The following is a 20,853-nucleotide window of genomic DNA, read 5'->3' on the forward strand; positions in this document are numbered from 1 at the left end:
TCAGACTTCCGAAAGCGATGCAGCAAACTGAGCTGGAAGTGGCTTCCGGCCCAGCCATCCCGGTTCTGCCTCCCGCCTCCTCAGAGCCCCGCGGCGGCAGCCCACTCCCAGTCCCATCTTTGTGCCGGCCATGCTTCTGTTCACAGAGCCCTCTCACTCGTGCCACAGCCCTGCAGACTCAGAGGAATTGACTGACAAATGGGGAACCTGAGGCCCAGAGATGGTTCTTAACTCTATGTATTCCTCCAACCTCCAGGGTCTTAGGAAGAGAGCTCCCTTTCCCTGCTCTTACTGCTCTGCCCTGGGTGCCTCCCAGCCTGCCTCCATTTACCTAGCAGTCGGAGCACCATTCTGGATGTGCCCGCCTCATTGGGCATTTTCATTAATATGATACTGCCAAATGCTTTCAGGCTCAGGCTCTGGACAAGCACCAAGAATGATAGAGGTTCACAGTTCTTATGCCCTTTTTGTGGGTCTGAGGCTAGGCTAAGCTCCTCCCCTGCTTTCTCTTATCTTCACAACCCTTTGAGACAGGAGGTATTATCCCCACAGACAGCTAAGGAAATGAACACTGAAGTGGCTCACCCAAGGCCACACAGCTGGTATGTGGCAGAACAGGCTTTAGGGCTGGGCCACCCAACCTTGTAAGCACTGCCCCATACTGCTGCCCCAGGACCAGTCTGGGCCAAGAGGCCCCGATTGGCTAGCCTTGCTATGAAGTGATACAGAGAAAGTCTGTTCTCTGCCTGTCAAGGAAGCAATGAATATGCTGGGTAATCAGAGAGAATGCTTCCAGAGATGAGGCCAAGCCCGTCCTGAGCAACAGAGGCCTCGTGGAAGGAATGCACATGAGGGTGCTCCACCCTTGGGGCTGTGATTCCTCTAGCTGATTGAGTCCAGCTGAATTTGTGGAAATCTCGGGCCTGACGTGTCAGGGTGTGGGCTAGGGAGTGACCGTCAGATCATCTGACTGATTGGTCTAGAAGGGAGTCCAGGAATACACATTCTTGACAAGGGGACTCTCATACAGATGGTCCATGGACCAGGCTCTGAAGTCTGTTATCTCTTTTTTTTTTTTTTTTTTTTTAGACAATTATTTTTTATTGAAGGGTAGTTGACACACAGTATTACATTACATTAGTTTCAGGTGTACAACACAGTGATTCAACATTTATATACATGATAATTCTAAGTACCAGCTATCACCATACCAAGTTGTTACAATATTTTGACTATATTCCTTATGCTATACATTACTTCCCGGTTGCTTATTTATTTTACAATTGGAAGTGTGTACTTTTTCTTTGTTATCTCTTAAAAACTATTTTACATGAAAGTCTGTCTACCTCTGCTTTGTTTTTCCTGGATAATAAGAGGCAGAGAAGAAGCACTAGGAATCCAGAGACCTAGGTTCCAGTCTCAACTCAGATACTGACTCCCCTTGTGCCCCCGGGCAGTCCCCTGCCCTCTGAGGGCCAGCTGTGTTTCCACATCTGTAAAATGGAGACAACAACTCCCACCTGTCAGGGCAGCCATGAGGGCACCAGGAGGTAACAGCCATGGGTGGGTGCCTGTGTCAGGGGGTGCCAGGCTGTGATGGCCTTTGGGGGCTCTTTGCCGACCTGCTTTGTCTTTCCTTCCAGCCCCTTCATGAGTAAGTTTTTTCCAGCCAACTTCCCAAGTCGACAGTACCAGCTGCTCTTCACACAGGGCTCTGGGGAGAACAAGGAAGGTCAGTGCTGCCTGTTCCCCGCCTTGGGTGCCTTCCGCCGCCGTCCCCCTTTGTCCCTCCCGTGCTGCGGCTCTGCGGTAGAGCGAGTGACGGACAGGTGGGCTCTGGGATCACGCTGCCTGGGTTCACATCCCAGCTGTGCTGCTGCCCTCATGCGGGACTCTGGGTGAACGTATTTACCTCTCTGAGCCTTGGGTGTTTTGTTGCGGGTTTTTTCCCATCTAAAATGAGGATGATAATCTAGTGCCTCCCTCATAGGCATGTTGTTAGGACTGCAAGTAAGTGATGAGTGGAAAGCGTTCTGCACAGTGCCTGGCTCGTGGTAGGGGCTTTGCAGAGTTGGCTGTCACATCTGCCTTTAGTGCGATTGCTCTCCCTCTTAAGAGTTGGAAAGGGGGTTCAGTGGCTTTTTTGAAACAAATGAAAACTGGGAAATTGGGGAAAGCCTAGGCATTGGGGGTTTTTTTAGGGGCTAAGTTCAAATGCTCTACAAGCTTGACCAAGTGGAAGGTGTTTCTCATGTAAACAGTTTGTCTGAATATCAGTCTCTCTCTTCCTGACACCTAATACACTCTGCTTTGTCCCTAGAGAGCCATAATTTCTTGTGATTACTTTTTGCATCACTAGTGCATCTGTGCCTGATAAATGATTGTTGAACTAAAAAAAAAAAGGCTGAGCTTGTACCATGTAGTCCTTGGGGTCCCGGGCCCCATCTGTCTCATGCTGAGGTGGCCCTCGGGTCCAGGGTGGCACATGGTCACCCCACAGTGCCACCATAGGGAAGGAGAGGCAGCTGTAAAACAGACCACTAGCTACAGGGGAAGCTGGAAAATGTGGCCCTGAGCTAGTTGGCTTTGTGTCCTGTTAAAAATCATAAGGGTACTATTACTCCAGAGCAGGGTACAGAGAGTGAGGCCAACCAGCAGTCTGCCACACTTGGGAATCTGAAAGAAATGGCTGTGTTCTGTGACCCTGGGCGAGCTCCCCCACCTCTCTGGGCTTCCCTACTAGGAAACCCGGAAGTGATGGAAAATGGTTCCAACATCAGGATGGCCACCACAGGTCTCCATCTCTTAGCTTTTTCCCCCTCCTCTTCCTCCTCTGCTAGTGACTCAGGGCTGCCGGCAACCTTCTTGATTCCTTTGCTGGCAAGGTAAGAAGATTCCTGAAGGGACCTTGCCAGAGACCTGGGTTGAGGGGCAGCTGGCATGGAGTGGGCACCCAGTAGGTGCCAGGCACTGTGCTGAATGCTTCGTAAGGACCATCTCACTTGCCCCTTGCAGTCGCCCTGTCAGGGAGGTGCTGTGACCCCTTGTTACAAATGAGGAACGGAAGCTCAGAGCAGGAACTGCTTTTGCCCCAAGGTCGCCCAGCTACATGTGCAGGGCCTGTGCCTGCAGCACCAGGGACCGCCTTCCTCTAGGAAAGTGGAGGGGCTGGAGGCAGCCCTGGTGAGCACCCCTGGCCTCTGGGCCTCTGGCAGTGCCCACAGCCATACCCTCCTCCGTCCAGGGGCTGACAGGTGGGAGGGGCAGGTCCGCCCCGGGGAGTGGACTTACCCGGCCTCTCTGCCCAGAGATCATCAATTACGAGTTTGACACTAAGGACCTGGTGTGCCTGGGCCTGAGCAGCATCGTCGGTGTCTGGTACCTGCTGAGGAAGGTGAGTAGCCGGGGCCTGGTGCGGAGGGGGCAGCGCTGGACGCCAGGGGCAGGGCAGGACGCAGAGAGCTGATGTTGCTCCCACCTGCCCCAGCACTGGATTGCCAACAACCTCTTTGGCCTGGCCTTCTCCCTTAACGGGGTGGAGCTCCTGCACCTGAACAATGTCAGCACTGGCTGCATCCTGCTGGGCGGACTCTTCATCTACGATGTCTTCTGGGTGAGTCAGGTGGGAGTGAGAAGGATGTCTGGCTGCTGGGCCCCCTTTGCCTTCTACTGCCCTGTCTCTCTGACCCAAGCGGCAGCCATCTAATGGAGGGCAGCTGCCTGGGCCTGGAGGTCAGGACCCTGGAGTAGGTCCTCTCTGGGCTCAGCTGCCCTCATCTGTGAAACCAGTGAGAACGTAGACTCCCCACTTGCTGAGGGCTCACGTGTGCCAGGGTCTCCCAGCCACCCTCACAGTAGCCCGAGCTGGGGTGCGCTCATCCTGTGTCTCCCCAGCAAGTGAGGTGAGACTGCTCAGGCAGGGGTAGTGAATGCAGGTGAACAAGGCCGACACGGGCGCTGACTGTGAGGACAGAGGCTGCTGTTGGCAGCATGCTCTGGCTACACACCAGCCCCACTAAGGGACCTGCCATGCTCGCTCCAAGAGGCACCGCCGGAGATCAAGGTCAGCCTGACTTGGGCACCCTTTCTCCTCTGGAGTGGGTGGTGCTGGAGGCTTTATCTCTCAAGAGGGGCAGAGCCCTGAACAATCATAGGATGCCTGGCCCCAGCCACCAGAGGCCCTTTCCTACTCCTTCAAATTGTCCCTCTTTGTTGCCTAGAACCAGGAGCCCAGTGAAGTGTCCATATGAGCAGTGTTGCCTGGCTACCTAATCTCAACCTCCCATCGCATGGGAGCCCCTCCTCGCTCCCTGCCCCACTCCCTGCGGGTTCCAGGCAACGTCCCTCCCCAGCTGGCCCTCACTTCCATCCAGACTCCTCTCTCCTCCTTCTAGGTATTTGGCACCAACGTGATGGTGACAGTGGCCAAGTCCTTTGAGGCGCCAATAAAATGTAAGCGACCGCCCCTGCCATGGGCAGTCCCTCTGCCCTACCCACAGGCCTTTCCTTCTTGGTCCCTGTTTCAGTCTGTACTGCTCCCTTAGCTCCTCCCCATGCACCTCATCCTCCCCAAGCTCCCCTGTGGCTCCAGCCTGGTCTCCTTCTCCTGGATTCATCTGAATGTTCATGCACAGCCACTCTCTGCCTGGGCCCTGGCCTCCAGGCTTGGTCACAGTGCAGTGTGCCGTGGGGTGACCTGGAAAGAGCAAACCCTGCAAGGGGGTGTCCAGCGCAGCTTGGTTGGGGCATGCAGGGGCTCTCCAGAAGGCGGGCACCCACATTGACCTCAAAAGCCCCCTCGCTGGGTCCTTTTCACCTGTCTGTCCCATGCCTCTCACACTTCCCGGATTTTGTTCTTCAGTGTAGCCATTGTTTATAAAGACTAGAAAATCCAGCTACAGGCATCCTCACACAGTGTAAATTTTGTCATCTTACATTACAGCAAGCCCAGTGGTGGGGCATCTCAGGGTCAGGCTAATGACCTTCGGTGGAGTCACCGAGAGCCGCGGTTACATCAGTCTCAGCGTGTCCACCTTTCCCCTATGCTCATCCCTTTGTGGCCCAAGCTGGCTGCCCCAGTTCCTGAGTTGGTGCCTTACACAGCCACTCCCAGAGGCATGAGACGGGGCTTTATTTCTCTCTTTCATCAGAGAGAGATGTTTTTCCCCAAAATCTCCCATATTTCATTGGCCAGAACTGAATCACAGACCCAAATCCAAATCAGTCCTCAGCAAGGAGGACAGGAAAAGCATGATTAGCTTAGAGCTTAAGCCTTAGACTAATCAAGAGTCGCCTCCTGAGATCACGAGACCCCAAGAGGAGGACAGACTCAGGCACAGCGACAAGGAGGAAGGGGCAGATTTTGGTGGGGCATCAAAAGTGAATGAGTGCTGCGGGAGGTATTGGCTCATGCCATCAGGCAGTTGGGGTGAAAACCTGGGAGACTCAAGAAATAGCCGTCTTCTTCATAGTTTTATCCTCCATGAGTTGTCGAGAGACTCCTGGCTACACACTGCTCCTAAGTGGTACAGTCCCAGCTCTGTGAGCCCAGAGGAAAACAATTTGTTCCAGCTTCGGCTGGAACAAGCTCACAAGGCGTGGCCTGGCCTGTGAGCCAGGCACTTCTGCTGAGGAGATGGTCAGGATGGACCTGGGTCGCTGCCCTCTCCGGTGCCTGGGAGCAGTGTTTGAATTGGCAGACCCCCCGGAGCCAAGGGAGTAAAGCAAAGGCAGCTCTCCAGGTCAGGAGAACAGGGACTGGGAAAACCAGAAGAGTGGCTCTTGCCCATGTGCTGTGATGGATAAGCCCAGACAAGGCTCCGGAAAGCTTTCACAGGTCATGAAGGATGAATACATGTTTCCCCAGCAAGCAAGGGTAATATGTGTGTTTGAAACAGTGTAGCTTCAGCAAAGGGCTAGAGGCAGGAAAATGCATGGAGGGCCCTGGGAACAGAGAATCAGGAAGGGAATGTGGCAGAGTTCAGGGGAGCAGCAGGAAACAGGCCAGATTTGGGGAAGCCAAGGATGTGCCAAGGAGCCTAGACCCTACCCAGCAGGGAGTGGACGAGCCGTTGGAAGGCTTTGAACAGGGAAACAGCACTGTCGTATTTGGTGTCTGGTGCTTGGAATCTGGTTGTCTGGCTTAGGGAGAAGGCCCCTTGCCTTCTACTGCTAGGAGTAGAGCTCAAAGCCAGAATCATAGAGCAGTGAAGTTCAGGCTAAATGAACTTGAATCCCAGATCTGACACAGGCTGGCTGTGTGGCCTTAGAGAAGAGACTTCATCTCTCTGGGCCCTGGTTTCCACATCTGCCACTCAGAATTGAATGGTACCAGGATTGGAGGATTGAATGAGGAGATCAGTAAATCATGATTGCATTCAAGACAGGGAGAAGTGGGCAAGGAAGGGCATCTGTGTGTTTAAGAAAGAGAAAGCGTGCCCAGAACTCTAGCGTGCCTCTGCTTACATGCCAGAGCTGGGTCATGTGACCACCACTAGCTACCGGGGAAGTCAGGAATTGAGATTGTCTTAGCCTTACACCCCACTTGATCCATCACCTGGAAAGGCTGCTCCACTCTGTCACAACTAGGTTAGTAAAGAAGGCATGGGGTAGCAGTTACCAGTGTGTGCAAATCATTTGTTCTCACCACAACCCTGTGGGGTCAGTTTTATTATACCCATTTCACAGGTGAGAAAACTAAGAGCAGTTCACTAACCTATGCACAGTCACACAGCAGAGCCTGATTCAGACCCACACAGTCTGACCCTGAAGCCCACACCTACCTGCTTACAAGGCCCTATGGGTGAGATCCAATGACAGCTGCCTCTTGCTGTAACTGGACACACAGCGGGTTATTTCTCTCAATCTATATTTATCCCAACAAGCCAGCCAGGATTTCTGAATGAGGGGCTTTAGGCAAGGAATTTATAGGTGTGTAGCCAGCCTTTTCTGCCCCAGCACATCAGCGAGAACCTACAGCCCAGCCTCCCCTGCTGCAGAATGGGGCCACCACCTGTGCATAGCCCTGCTGCAGTGAGGTGGAGAGATGATGTAGCAATCAGCTCTGCATGGGTTCCTCTTTCTTATATACTTGGCTTTAGGGTGGATCTCATTTAACCAAAGGCTTCCAAAGCCATAAAAGGGCATTGAAGTTAAATGGTATGTGAGTTATGGCTCAGTAAAGGCATTAAACCTTTGGCCTTGATGATCCTAGATTCTTCCCTGCTCTAACCATCTGTAGTTACAGATGGAGATTTGCCCTTCAGCCTGTCAACATCCTCTTGCCTCCCCGTCCCCATCCCCCCACCCAGAAATTCAGGTGTGTGTTTCATACAACAGAAGTGGGGGCTAGGAGTCAAAGTGAGCTGGGCTCTCACCAGCTCCCTGCATCCCTGCCTCCCCTTGCAGTGGTGTTTCCCCAGGATCTGCTTGAGAAAGGCCTTGAAGCGGACAACTTTGCCATGCTGGGACTCGGAGATATCGTCATTCCAGGTAACCGGGCTGTAGTGGGGGCCACAGTGCACGTGATGGAGGGAGTACTCCCTGGATCAGGGAGGGGTACCATGGAACAGACAGCCTTACCCACTGGGAACTGGAAAGAGAAAGGTTTGGGCTGGGTGATTCTGACCTCCACCCCCGCCCCTGGGTCAACCCAGGGTTTGGTGAAGGAGTTTGCCTCAGCACACATTGCAGAGTGCCAGTCATGTGCCAGGCCCTGAGCCTGGGCCCTGGTGGACAGCAGTGAGCAAGACCCCTCACAGAGCTTCTGGTCTGAGTGAACAGGCGTTACTCAAGAACTGCAAAAATTGATGTCCAGGGCAGACTGGCATGCACTCCGTGAAAAAGCACATTTCATGGCAGTCTTAAAGGAGCCTGACCCGTCATACACATACAGTGTGCACTTCCCTTCCCATTGTTTCCAAGTGCAGCTGACCCTTGGACAGCACGAGGTTGGTGCAAAAATCCAAGTGTAACTATTGACTCCCCAAAAACTTAACTACTGATAGCCTGCTTTTGACCAGGAGCCTTACCAATAATATAAACAGTCGATTGACGTATTTTTTTATGTTCTATATATATATATTACATACTATATTCTCATAGTAAAGTTAGCTGGAGAAAAGAAATTTTTCAAATTGTTGCAAATCTCCCAAAACTTTTCCAATATATTTATTGAAAAAAATTTGCATAGAAGTGGACCCATGCAGTTCAAACCCACGTTGTCCAAGGGTCAGCTGTATTACAGATGTGCTAGAACTGCCAAAGTCCCCTCGATCCTCCTCTCCCAGTGCTGGCTCCCAGGGCTCCAGGAAGAACACACCTATGTGTGTGGACACAGGCACTGTGGATGTGGGCTCCTGTGTTTGCACTCTTGGCAGGTGGACGTGGCACCCACCTGCTTGGCTGCACAGGCTGGCCTCAGCCCCTTCCCTGTGTGCGTGCTGGTCAGTGCCCTGGGAGGTGGCGAGCACACAGCCCTGGGGCACTAGCAGCCTAAACAACTGGTCAGGAAACTGAGGGCAAAGCTGTACTGCCATGCTGAGGGCGTGTGAAGGGGCTGAGGCTGGGACGTGTGTGTTCGCACATCTGGGCCTGGTGACGGGGATGGCGAACATCCGGAGGGCATGCTTGCTCCCAGAGCTTGAGGGTCAGAGGGTTAGAAGCACCCAGTGCTTACTTAAAAGAAGAAAGTTTGGAACTAATTAAAAGTGAATTCATTTCCCACCATAGAAAGTAATAGCAATTCTAAGAACTGGGGTGGTGCAGGCACTTCTCTTGTGATACTGTGATGCGTCTGGCCGTGAGCCAGAGAGGCCTTCTGTCTTCCACCATTGAGGAAACTGAGGCTCAATGAAGGGACTTAAATAACTTCACACACGAGTTAGCAACAGCGCAGGACTCAGACCAGGTCTGTCAGACTATAAAAATAAGGTTACATGTCAGAACTGCTCTTATAACAGTAATTACAACAGTTAAGATGTTGATCACAGCAGCCATCATTTGTCAAGCACCTGTTGTGTGCCTAGCACTGTGTTCAGGGCTTTTAATATACTGCCTGGCTACTTCTAGCAGCCCAATAAGGTAGAGGGTATTTCCATTTTACATATAAGGAAACTGAGACTCAAAGACTTGCCTGAGGCCTTGGAGGCAGGCAGGTATGTTTCCATAACTGCAGTGCTGTGAGGCGGAGGGACTTGCTTCTCCAAAAGAGGCAGAGCCATCAGACAGAAGAAATTGAGTCCTTTATGCATTCAGCTCACCCTGCAGGTCATAGTCTGTCACAGGCACCGACATAGACTTCTTCCCCAGTGTCTATCGTTGTAGTTCTGGGCTTGAGGCATACACAGAACAGCTCTGCACATCTGTATTTGGCTGTATATATCAAAGTCTTTCAGAAGTCACAATAAATGTAAGTTGATTGCACCTCACACAGCCTCGGTGATACTCTTCGAAGAGAAATGGGTTGCTGCAGAGCACTGTGTGAAGGACCAGATGCATTATTAGGAGTGAAGACTCTTGGCAGAGCTCGGACCCTTGGATTAGTTAGAGAACACTTACAGAGTTCAGCCGCCAGGGGGCACTGAGTCCTCAGCTTTGTTTCCAGTCAGGCAGCCCCTTGCCTTTCTCCACCCACTGACTCGCCGCTCACACCCAGTCTTCAGGGAGGACTAACTCATTTCCATCTGTAAGATGAATCATGTGTTGCCAGTCACTGCTTCTGAACAGCACGGAATGTTTTGGCTCTTGAGAGCCTGCTGTCAGCTAACTGAGACTCAGCTCTTGCCCTGACTGCACCTAAATACTAATCAGCGAGAAAGACGCACACATGGATATGGTATGTGTGCAACATACAGAGGTTGGACTGGCTGGTTATGTCTCGGGGACTCAGGCTCCTGGGGTGTCTGGGCTGGGTTTTGAGATGCAAATATGAGTACAGTGGGTGGACAGAGTTAACCATCCTCTCCTGAGCTCCTGCAGAGCCTCCAGGTAATCTGTCTGCTCTCCTATTCTTTCTCCCTTCAACCAAGCAACTGCTACAGGGTTTTTTTTCAAAGTCTGTTTGGGTTTTTCTCCTGCTTAGATCTCTTCCAGTGTGTCCCTTACTCAGGATAAAGACCTAATTGCTCCCCGTGCCCCACAGGCCTTGCTCGACTGGCCCATCCCCAGCATCTCCTACTCTGGGCTTCGACCGAACTGGCTCCTTCGCCCCTGCCACACCCCAGAGCCTCTTTCCTCAGGACCTTTGCACACACTGGTGCCACTCCCTGGCAAGTGTTCCTCAAAGAAGCCCTCCTTCCTCCCGTCCCATCTCCTCGACTTGGGTCTCATTCCCTGATATACCTTCCCGTAACCAGAAAACATCCTTTCACAGTTAAAATCTTACACTGGTTTTTATTCCTCTTCGATTGGCATGTCTGCCTCTGGCCCCTTGGCTGAGTTCTCTGGGAGCAGGGATTCTGCTTATCCCTGTATTTATTGCCTGTAGTGCCTGGTACTCAGCAGGGTGGATGGACCCAGTGTGACACAGGATGGGACTGTGGGGTGCCAGGTCAGTGTGGACCCAGGCCAAAGCAGAATCTTGGGACCTTATTGTTCTGGGTGGCCTGACAGTAGAGAAGCAGGATTTCTGCTGGTAATTGGCAGTGTTGGCCATACCCTTGGTCCCCAGTGATTGCTCCAGGACTGAGGCACCAGGCTGGGCTCCACTTGTGTGTTAGTCCACCACCCTGCTCCTCCCGGGCCCAGGCAGGAGCTCCGTCTCCAAGCCCTCCCAAGGCCTGGCCCCCTTGCCACCATCTAACTTTGGCTTCTCCCTGCAGGAATCTTCATTGCCTTGCTGCTGCGTTTTGACATCAGGTAAGCCACATAGGAACCTGACCCTCAAGCTTCATGAGTAAGGGCCTTCCCTGGGCAGGGGTTCTCTGGGGGCTTTTCAGCGACTGTCTGGAGCCCAGAGGGGGTAACCCAAGGGCCAGCCCCTCCACCCCCACAGCAGCCAGAGCAATGCCGATTTTATTTGCATTTTACATTTTGAGGTTCTAAGTGTTCAAAGAGCCTGTGGCCAAAAAAAAAAAAAAAAAACACCGGCCAAAATATTTAAACCATAAGGCCCTGTGATACCCTTAGTGCTTTCTCATTGCCTGACCTTGACAAGTGACCTGACCTTTCTGGGCTAAGGCTTCACATCCTTAAATTAGTGGTAAACAAGAACTACCCCCTCAGGTTGCCAAGAAAATCTGGAGAGCATGCTGAGCACCGGGGAAACCCAGCTGCAGCCACAGTCATCATTATCGTTTTTATCAGCCCAGGGTCAGGTCACCGTGTCCCAGCTGCTCCAGCAACTCCCCACGCTCTCCTTACTCAGACTTTTTCAGTCCACAGTAGAAAGTGAGCAAAAGAGAGAGGGAAGCTGGGCGACTTGGGTCACCACTTGAAGCAGAAAAGGTTGCGCTGAGTTAATGCAGCTGGGCCTGCTGCCAGCAGGTGGCGCTCAGCCTTCCCAGTGGAGGCTGCTGTGTGTATGCGCTTAATTTTTAGGTGCTTGGTGAACTTAATCTCCTCATGCCCAGTATTGCAAAAAACAGCCATACTGTTGACGGTGGTAATGAGAAACTCAGTACCAGTATCATTAAAATCCAGTTTGCCTGTGAAACTTTTCTCCACTCACATACATCTGGGTTATTTGTATAGTGCCCACCACCCTTGACCTCAGAATACGTGGGCTTACAGACAGCCTTTGGAAAGGCCCTGGCCGGTATGTAGGTAGAGGCATGTCTGCCAGCCTGCTGTACTGGCTATTCAGAAGTGGTGCAAAGAGACCCTTGGAGTCCACCGGCCATTTGCTAGAGATGTAGATTCAACTGCCAGCACCCTCAGGGACAGAATCTTACTCCTAGCCTGGGCTTCCAGGATAAGCAAGCCCTTCAGAGCTGGTCCCAGGATCTGTGCACCATTCCCAAAGGGAGTCCACCCCACCCCAGGCTGCACAACAGTACACTTCCAGCTCCAGGCTCAGCAGTGGCCAAGGCCAGGAGAGAAGGGGGTCAGAAGTACTCATTTGTTCCACAGATGTTGCTGGATACTCCCAGGTGCTGGAGACATGCACAGAACTCATGTAACAGTGGCATTGTGATTTAGCTCCTCTGAAGCTTCTCTGGGATGAATTGCCTCCAAGAAGCCACTGGCATTCTATCCGTGCAGTCAGTGTCTATTTAGTATTCCCAACAAGTTACTGAACTGTTGTATCTACCACACTTAAAAATAATAACTCAGATTTGCAGTTTCTGTACCAGTGTTTCCAAAACATAATCCACCTCAGTCAGTTTGACTTGGGTGGTTTTTCAAAAATCAGATTACTGGACAGCCTTGCCAAATACCTATTAGATCAAACTCCTTGGGAATTAAAACTTGAACTCTGTATTTTTTTACAAACCTTCCAGGTGATTTGTATGCTGTCTGAAGTCTTAAAATCACATTTCTAGGTTGTAGCACTTAACATTCACCACCAGTGAGATGGCTCATGGTTTTCCCGTTTTGCAGATGAGTGAACTAAGGTCAAAAGAAGGAAAGTGACTTGTCCAAAGCCACATAGCTGGGCCATACCAGAGTGCACGCCCACCTCCACGCTCCCAGACCAGAGCTCTCAGCAGCCCCGTGCAGCCTCCAGGGTCTTCCCTAGGTCTCCTCAGAAGGGCTGTTGCTGTCCAAATTTCTGCGTCTAACTCTCCTCCTCTCTCCCCACACCATCCCTGAAGCCTGAAGAAAAATACCCACACCTACTTCTACACCAGCTTTGCAGCCTACATCTTCGGCCTAGGCCTTACCATCTTCATCATGCACATCTTCAAGCATGCCCAGGTGAGCACGGCTGAACTTAAGTGTATCAGGAACACTTTCACTGTAAGTGTCGGGGACTTGTGCAGCGGTGGTTTGTCACACAAGTGATCAAGAGGTAGGTGCTGCCCAGGGTGTCAAAGCAAGCATGTCTGGCAGTCTCTTAGCTTTTCACTCGTGGTTTTGCGGGCAGGCTCCCAGCAGCACATGCACATTAGTTGTAAAAGGAAGGAAGAAGGATACCAGCCTTGCCTGTTGCCTTCAACAGGGAGGCAGCACCTTTCCCAGAACCCTCACAGCAGAATTTTGCTCACATCTCATGGACCAGATCAGTGTCACATGGCCCCAGCTGCAGGAAGTCTAGGAAAGAAAAGATGTGGTTTCTCAATCTCAGTAGTGGGGGCAGACAGAATGGAATTGGGGTGGGTGTTGGGTATTTCAGCCCAGTGCCCACCCACCAGATGAGTGATAGGGTATTAGGGCTCCTCTCCCCCAACTCCCTAAGCAGGCCAGGCTGTGTCCTCTGCCCCAGCAAGATGGGTACTGAGCTGCCAGAGTGGACCAGAGTTGGGTGGAGGTTGGGAAGCTGTCTGGGTGGCCTGGAAGGGGGAATACTGGGAAGGGAAAGCCCGTCTTACAGACTTACTCTTTACTGGAAATCCGGGCACATCCAGTGTGCCAGGCTGTGCTTGGTACTTCATGAGTGTCCTTGTGAACGGAGGGAACGGGAATTCAAGTGCTACATGGCAAGTATGTGGCAGAGCCAGGATTCCAACATGTGCTGCGTGAAAACCAAGCCCAGGCTCTGAACTGCTGGCTGAGGGGAAGGGAGTATGGAATGGAGGCTCGGGGAGCCCTGGGGCAAAGCCAGACTCGAGGATCAGGGCTCTGGGCAGGCTGCACTTGATTTCCCTTGTTGATTAATAAAAGCAAAGTGCAGATAAATACTAGCAGACCCCTTGGAGTTGAGGATGAAATGAGTTAGTACCAGTGCTCAGAATCATGCCTGCCTAGTTAGTGTTCGCTGTTGTTATTGTTGCTCTCTACCCGCACCGCACCCAAAGGCACCAGCAAGAGCTGTTTGTTGAGCAGTCACTGTCCCAGGCACTGTGCTTAAACCCTTTGTTCATTAACTCCTTTATTCCTTTAATGTCTATGAAAGAGGTACTGATGTTACTTTACAGAAGGTCCAAGGTCCAGGGTCCATGGCCTATAAGTGGAAAAACCAAGAACCAGTGAGAAACCTCTCATCCACTTCTCAAAAGGACCTCAGGAGCTGTGCAAGCCAAGAGAGACTGGCACTTGGTGGTAGAGAGTGATTTGGATTGGAAGACCAGTTTAGAGGCCTCTTGGAAGTGTCTTCAACTCAGCCCCATTAGATTCCAAGCCCAGAGCCATTCCCTTGGCGGCCATGAGGTGGCAGCCTTGCCTTCTGCTAGTCTAGACTGGGAGGATCCCGCTGGGAAGGGGATCTCACTTGCTGGGGAAGGGGCAGGAGAGGTGGTCCTGTCTGTGGGAACAGTGTAACCCAAAGAGAAAAGACCTCCCTGGGTCACACAGCAAGTCTGGCTGGGCCCCAGCTGGAGTGCTGGACTCCTGGTGCCTGGCCCTAGGCTTGTGCTACTCCCCAGTGGCAGCCCAGCTGTCCTCCCCAGTTACCCACGTTGAGCAGCCCTCTGAAAATCTTTCTTGGGAAAGGGATCCGGACACGGGGGAACCTGTACCATGAGATCCCTCTTGCTCTCCAAAACACAGGCAGTCCCAATGTCAGCAGTTCCCTAGGTAGGAGTCACCCCTGCCTATGTGGCCTTAACCATTTAGCCTCTGTGGAAAACCCAGTCCAAGCCAGGGGTCTAGCAGCCTCCTAGAAAGTCCCTTAGAGATGATCGGGTGTCCTCTTTGTATAAAGAGGAAAGTGGTTTAGCCGTGGTCACACAACAAAGCCCAGGCAGGATGGAAAGCCAGGAGTCCTGGCCCCCAGCTTACCACCCAGTGCTGTACATCCCAGCCTCTCCTCAGCACTGACTTTGTTTAGAGAGGTTCCTTGGTGCTTGAGAGGACAGAAAATAATAGGCTTGTATCCCTCTGGTAATAACCAGCTCACTACCTCCCAAAGCAGTCCTTTAGGTGAGACAGGCTATTGGGGGCTAAACTTCTACCAAACTCCCCCCAGGAAACCCTCTCGTTTGCCCAGCCTGGCCTTGGTGAAGAAAATACACTGGATTTAGAGACAGAGGAAGCTGGGTCCACATCCTGACCAGCTGTGACTCAGGGCAGATCCTTTTCCCTCCTCTGATCCTCAGTCTCTTTATCTATAAAATGGGTCTGAGGAGATCTGCTTTTCAGAATTAAATTTTATTAAGTGTTTTTGTTTCCGTTTCATTAATTTCTGTCTCTGCCTTCATTATTTTATTTGTTTTTTTGGTGTTCATATTCTTTTTCTTGCTTCTTGACTTGAAAGCTAAAATTATTTCAAGTCTTTGCTAGGGTTATAAATGTTCCTCTGAGTACTGCTTTGGCTGCCTCTCACAAGTTTTGGCATGGACCTTTGCCATTGTCATTTCTCTCACTCTTGGCCCAAAGCCTAATTTATAGCAAAGACCTGATGCACTGGGAGAAGTTTGGCTGCCCAGGTTCAAATCCAAGCTCATCCAACTCACACACTTTGTGTGACCTTGGGCAAACCATTCCCCCTCCCTCCCCACCCAATCTAAACCTCAGTATCATCGTCTGTAGAACTCAGATCCTAATATTTAGGGTGTCACTAGATTGAAGGAGAATATATATGAAATGGTGTGGTTCACAGCTCATCTGTGGAAGACACCAAGAAATGGTCTGAAGGTCAGGCTCAGAGGGCTGTGGAGCCCTGTTCTCTGACCAGGGGCTGGCTTTGCCTCACCCACACGTCAGTCATCTCCAAGACATCCTCTTAACTCTGTGAGCACCCATGCAGAAGCCATTTGCTGAGTATTTACCAGGCCCTCTTAATGAGTGGCAGGAATACAGCAGTGAACGAGACAGCTGTGGACCCTCCCTCCCTCCCAGAGTCAACAGCCTAGCAGGGGAGAGACTCCGGTCTGTGATGGAACAGCAATGTCCGTTCCAAATTGCCAGAGAATACTGCAAAGAATTGCAGGGGCTCCTGAGAGTGGCAACAAGAGGACCTGACACCACGCAAGCAAAAGACCTCCCCCGGAAAAGCAGCTGAACTAAGGCTGAAGAAGGAGGAATCTAGGCAGAGGTGGGAAGAGCATCCCAGGCAGCAGAAACTGCACGTGCAGAAGTCCTGCAGCTGGAGGTGACAAGGAGGGCCAAAGCAAGGCCAGTGTGGCCAGAGCAGGGCAGGTCAGTGACACTGGAGAAAGAAGCAGGATCACATCTCCTGGGACTTCAGGCCACTGGGAGCATTGGAGATGAAGGAGGCTTGAACAGCAGAGTGAAGCCCAGCTTTTAGGTGCTACCCTCAGAGTCTGGTGTGCCTGAGGTTCAGTCCCCACCTTCCCAGGTAGGCCTCTGAGGCCTGTGCTGTCTACTCTCCTCCCAAAGCATCTGTCTTCCTCCTGTACACAAGGACAGTCATGCGGGTTGTGGAGATGGGTTGAAATACTCCCTGGGAGGCCTGAGCTCAGCACACACAGTAGGTGCTCCGTGAACAGGGGCCGTTAGTAAAATTATCCTTTCCTCCAAACCCAGCCTCATCAGGAGTCTCAGCACAGGCTCTGGAGCCAGAGCCCCTGGATGTGAAGCCTGGCAGAGCCAGCATCCTAAGTACAGGCCCCAGCAAGGGCTCCATGCATAACACCTATGTCGTCGTCGTCATTGTCACAGCATCCCATGGAGCATTTGTTAAAGATGCAAACTTCCAGCCCCAGACCTAGGGAAGCAGGGTCTCTGGGAATAGGGCCAACCCAAGAGATTGCATGTTTGAACCTCATGTCCCAGGTGATTAGGATGCTGCCAGGCAGACTCCAAGGCACCCTTGAAGCCCAGCATAATTACATGTTTTCAGGCTTTGTAGATAATCTCCCAGGAAGGAACAGTCCTGGTCTGGGAGTCAGGAGCCTCAGGTTCAGGCCCAGCCACTGACTTGCTGTGTGAATCTGGGCAGTCACTGTCCTGTCATGCCCAGGAGAGGGTTAGAGTGAAGGGCATGCCCTGAGGGGTGCCCTGCCCAGCATTGCCTCACCAGACTCTGTCCTCTCACAGCCTGCCCTCCTGTACCTGGTCCCCGCCTGCATCGGCTTTCCCGTCCTGGTGGCGCTGGCCAAGGGAGAAGTGACAGAGATGTTCAGGTAAGACAGGCAGAGGGCAGATGTCTGTGTGGCACAGGTGCCCCTGCAGCAGCTCGTGGAGCCTGCAGGACGGTTTATGCACGTCTCCAAGGACACTGTTCCTGCCACCAGCCCCACCCCCTCCCTGTGGGTGCCTGGCCTGTGGGCACCAGTGGGAACCTTCTTGGGGGCCAGGAGCCAGGGGAGGGCAAGGCTTGGGGCTCTCTGGGCAGCCACACCCCAATGCTGGCTAGGTCTGGAGAAGGTGCGGGCTAGTGGAAATTTCTCCCCAGGCTGCCCCACTGGCTTTCCAGCCTGACTATGCAACCGTGTAACTTCAGGCATATCCTTGCCCTCCCAGCCTCAGTTTTCACATGTGCATAATAGGGGGACTCTAGGGTGGTTCTAGAAAGTGCTGCAGATTAGAAGTGAAGTGTCAGTCCCTGTTCAGCCGCCTCTGTGGCTGTAACCCATAGCTAGCTACTTCCTTTCCGTGTCAGTTTGTCTCACACATACACCTTCCCCGTGGCCATCTGCACACCTGCCCCACCCTGCTCACAGCCCCACCCCTACCCAAGGTCTATATGACTCTGACAGGCATCTGTTCCCCATTCTGCCAGGGACCCAGAAATAGCTGCCAGCTTCGATTGAAGCGGCCCACTCAGGCCTTCCACCCAGCTTTACCTGCCTGGCCTCCAGGGGGTCCCTGCAGCACCTGCCAGGGCCTTCTGTGCACCTGGCTGCCTGCAGGGGAGCCTGTGACTCAGCCCACCCCCGTTCCTGCCTCTGCCCTCCCTGCCCTGCCTAGAAGACCCAGGCTGCCAACCTGCCTGCCCATATCTCCTGGCTCTGCAAAGCCCTGTGGACTGCGAGGCAGGGCGGGGGGTGAACCTAGGAGCAGGGGAGGGACCTGATCCCTGAGCTCAGCGCCCACCCTCACCCTCTGACTCTCAGCCCCTGACCCCCACCTTGGGGTGACCCCCCTCCAGCCCCAGTCCCACTGTGTCCTCATCAGGCCAAGCTCCGAACACCCCCAGCCAGGGCAGAGGGTGCCCCCTCACCTGCTTGGTGCTGGTTTCCCTGGGTGTTCTGCCAGGTTGGTGCTCTGCCACACCTTTCTGGCTCCAGCCCTCAGGAGGCTGTCAGACTGAGGTGAAGAAGCAGGTGGTCTCTCTCCTCTTTCTGTCCAGCTCCCTAATTCTCCACCTCACCCTTCGTTTTATGTTTCCCTTATTGGTGCTCCCCCCCCTTTATTTTTTATTTACTTATTTTTAAATAGGTAACACACTGACATGCTTCAAAATGCCAGAGCTGTGAGAGTGGGCACGCCCACGCCCAGCCGGCCCTCAGAGGCCAGCTCTGTCACAGAGGCAGCTTTGCCCCTAAAGGCAGATGCAGGCATACATATTCTCGCACAGACGGTGGCGTTCCAGAGCGCTCTGCGTCTCGGTTTGTCACACAGCAGGGGTCTCAGAGGTGCCTGTCCAGCAGCACACTTACACCTGCAGCACCCTCGTCCCTCTGCACAGCTGGGTGGTGGCCCCTTGTACAGGTGCGGCCTTTCTTTTTTATTCTCCATAATACCGGCTTCTTTCCCCTGAGTCTCAAAGTGAGAGAGAAAACCACAACACAGCTCTGCCCCCTGCTCCTCAGAAGAGAAGCCTCTGTCCTCTCTTGGTCTTTTCCTCTCCATCTCTGTTTTCTGTCTCTCTGTCTCTCACACAGCTACGAGTCCTCAGCGGAAATCCTGCCTCATACCCCGAGGCTCACCCACTTCCCCACAGTCTCGGGCTCCCCAGCCAGCCTGGCCGACTCCATGCAGCAGAAGCTAGCTGGCCCTCGCCGTCGGCGCCCGCAGAATCCCAGCGCCATGTAATGCCAAGCGGGTGCCCACCTGCCCGCTTCTCCCCACTGCCCCAGGCCCAAGGTAGGGCAGACACCCCAGCTCCAGTGTGCAGGGCAGGGAGTATTGCCAGGGGCAGGTGGCAAGTGGCAGCTCCTCCACAACCCCCAGGCAGTCACTGCACCCGCCCCGTGAGGCCGGAGTGTCCTCACACAGGGCTCACATGAGAGTGATGGCAACAGCCTTTGCCATGTGGTACTAGATACCCCTTCTGCTCACGTGTGTGTATATCCCTGGGCAAGTCACTTTCTTCTTCTGGGGCCTCTCTTTGTTCATCCATAAGTGGGTACATTCCTGCCTCACAGGGTTGACCTGGTGAGGAAATATGGGTAGAGTCCTTGGCATGAACTCAGTTGCTTAATAAGTGGGGTCTGTCGCCAGCCCTAAGCCAAGATGTCTGCCTTCAAGAGTGGCACCTTGCCACTTGGCTGTGGAGCAATCCCCTGCTCCACCACCTGCCTGGACCCCTGGGTTGAGCTGTTTGAGTCCTGCCATGTGCCCTGGGAGGCAGCCCAGCCCCCACAGCCTCACCCTGGCCACCCCTTTTCCCCACCCTCTCCAGTGGAAAGTTCAAGAAGCTTAAAGTTGGTCCAACCAAGCCCCAGCTTCTCCTCCACTTGCCGCTAACCTTGCCATTTCTTGGCACCTCTGGGCACAGAGAAGGTAGAGCAGCGTATCTGAGGAGGGCACACAGTGGGCCTGGAGCCAAGTACCAGAAGATGCTGGGCTGTGGATGCGGGCCTGAGGCTCCTCGTGTGTCCAGAAGTTTTTCTGGGATGGTGGGGAAGTAGAGCCCAAAGATTCTGCTCTCCCCATCCTCTAAAGGTGTTTCACTGTTTTGTTTTTTGGGCAGTTACGAGGAGTCAAATCCTAAGGATTCATCAGCAGTGACAGAATCCAAAGAAGGAACAAAGGCCACAGCATCGAAGGGGCTGGAGAAGAAGGAGAAATGATGCAGCTTGGTGTCTGACCCTCGGAGGGCCAGACTAGATGGGCCTGCACGGGCAGCAGGTGCAGGAGGCCTGGCCGCTCCAGGAGAGGGGTGGGGGCAGCGGGATCCCTCCAGGGGGCCTCCGTGGCCTGGTTCCCTCTCCCCCCTCTCTGGCCTTCCAGTGCCCTTCCCCATCCCCTGCAGGCAAAGGAAGCCCCCAGCTTTCCCCACTTCCCCAGGTGCCAGGTGGGAAAAGTGAGTCTGATTTTTAGATTTTCGTATTATGAACTGACTTTGCCTTATATTAAAAACTCATCCCACTGCCCAGGCAGGCTGCTGCACTCCTGGGAGGGTTGTCTGCACCCAGCATCTGGATTGGGTTTACTAGCTTCCACCCTCCCACCCGGAAGCTTTCCTGTCAGCCCCTTCCTGAGGACTGGGGACTCTTGACAGCCTGCAAGGACGCCCTGACCTCCAGAGCCCTCCGGCCTCCAGGATGCCTGCGCAGTGCCTGGCCAGCAGCAGGGGCCCATGAGCACCCCCTTCTCCCCAGGCCATGCAGTTTTCCTCACCACCTCTCTCCCAACACTTGGGGGCAGCAAGGGTGTTAGACTGATACTTAATGTGTCACACATCCCATGCAGCGGGGTAGGGAGGGAGCGTCAAAAAGCTGGCCTGACTCAGCAAGGGACTGATTTCTGTAAAGCCAGAGAAGTGAGCAGTACCTTGTGGATCCCAGGGAAGCATCGGTTTTATTGCCAGGCTGGCAGGAGCAGCTTTCCTGGTCTCAGTGTCCATATAGCTTCAGCCGGAGGGCACTTGGACGCTAGGTCACCCTCAAAATCCAGACTCCAGTGTTCCCATTCTGCTCATTCCAGGCTTCTTTGACTATTGCAAGGCCAGAAGGCTAATGA

General features: G+C 53.1%; 1 protein-coding gene across 4 annotated transcripts in view; it reads left to right on the forward strand.

The window, feature by feature from the left end:
- Positions 1-20,306, forward strand: part of HM13 (histocompatibility minor 13) — a 37,019-nt gene extending 16,713 nt beyond the window's left edge. For 2 of the 4 annotated variants that reach the window (XM_036924779.2, XM_036924781.2), the window contains 10 exons: positions 1,644-1,732; positions 3,309-3,394; positions 3,488-3,613; positions 4,395-4,452; positions 7,408-7,491; positions 10,821-10,857; positions 12,756-12,858; positions 17,041-17,126; positions 18,831-18,977; positions 19,862-20,306. In XM_036924779.2, coding sequence (XP_036780674.1) covers positions 1,644-1,732; positions 3,309-3,394; positions 3,488-3,613; positions 4,395-4,452; positions 7,408-7,491; positions 10,821-10,857; positions 12,756-12,858; positions 17,041-17,126; positions 18,831-18,977; positions 19,862-19,961 — 916 coding nt within the window. In that variant the 3' untranslated portion in view covers positions 19,962-20,306. Of the gene's footprint in view, positions 1-1,643; positions 1,733-3,308; positions 3,395-3,487; positions 3,614-4,394; positions 4,453-7,407; positions 7,492-10,820; positions 10,858-12,755; positions 12,859-17,040; positions 17,127-18,830; positions 19,033-19,861 lie in introns of all 4 variants that reach the window. The other 2 variants (XR_005032518.2, XM_036924780.2) reach the window with 2 other exon arrangements.
- The last annotated feature ends 547 nt before the right edge of the window (positions 20,307-20,853 follow it).

The sequence above is a fragment of the Manis pentadactyla genome, chromosome 5, assembly GCF_030020395.1.
Source record: "Manis pentadactyla isolate mManPen7 chromosome 5, mManPen7.hap1, whole genome shotgun sequence".
In the NCBI taxonomy this organism is placed as follows: domain Eukaryota; kingdom Metazoa; phylum Chordata; class Mammalia; order Pholidota; family Manidae; genus Manis; species Manis pentadactyla.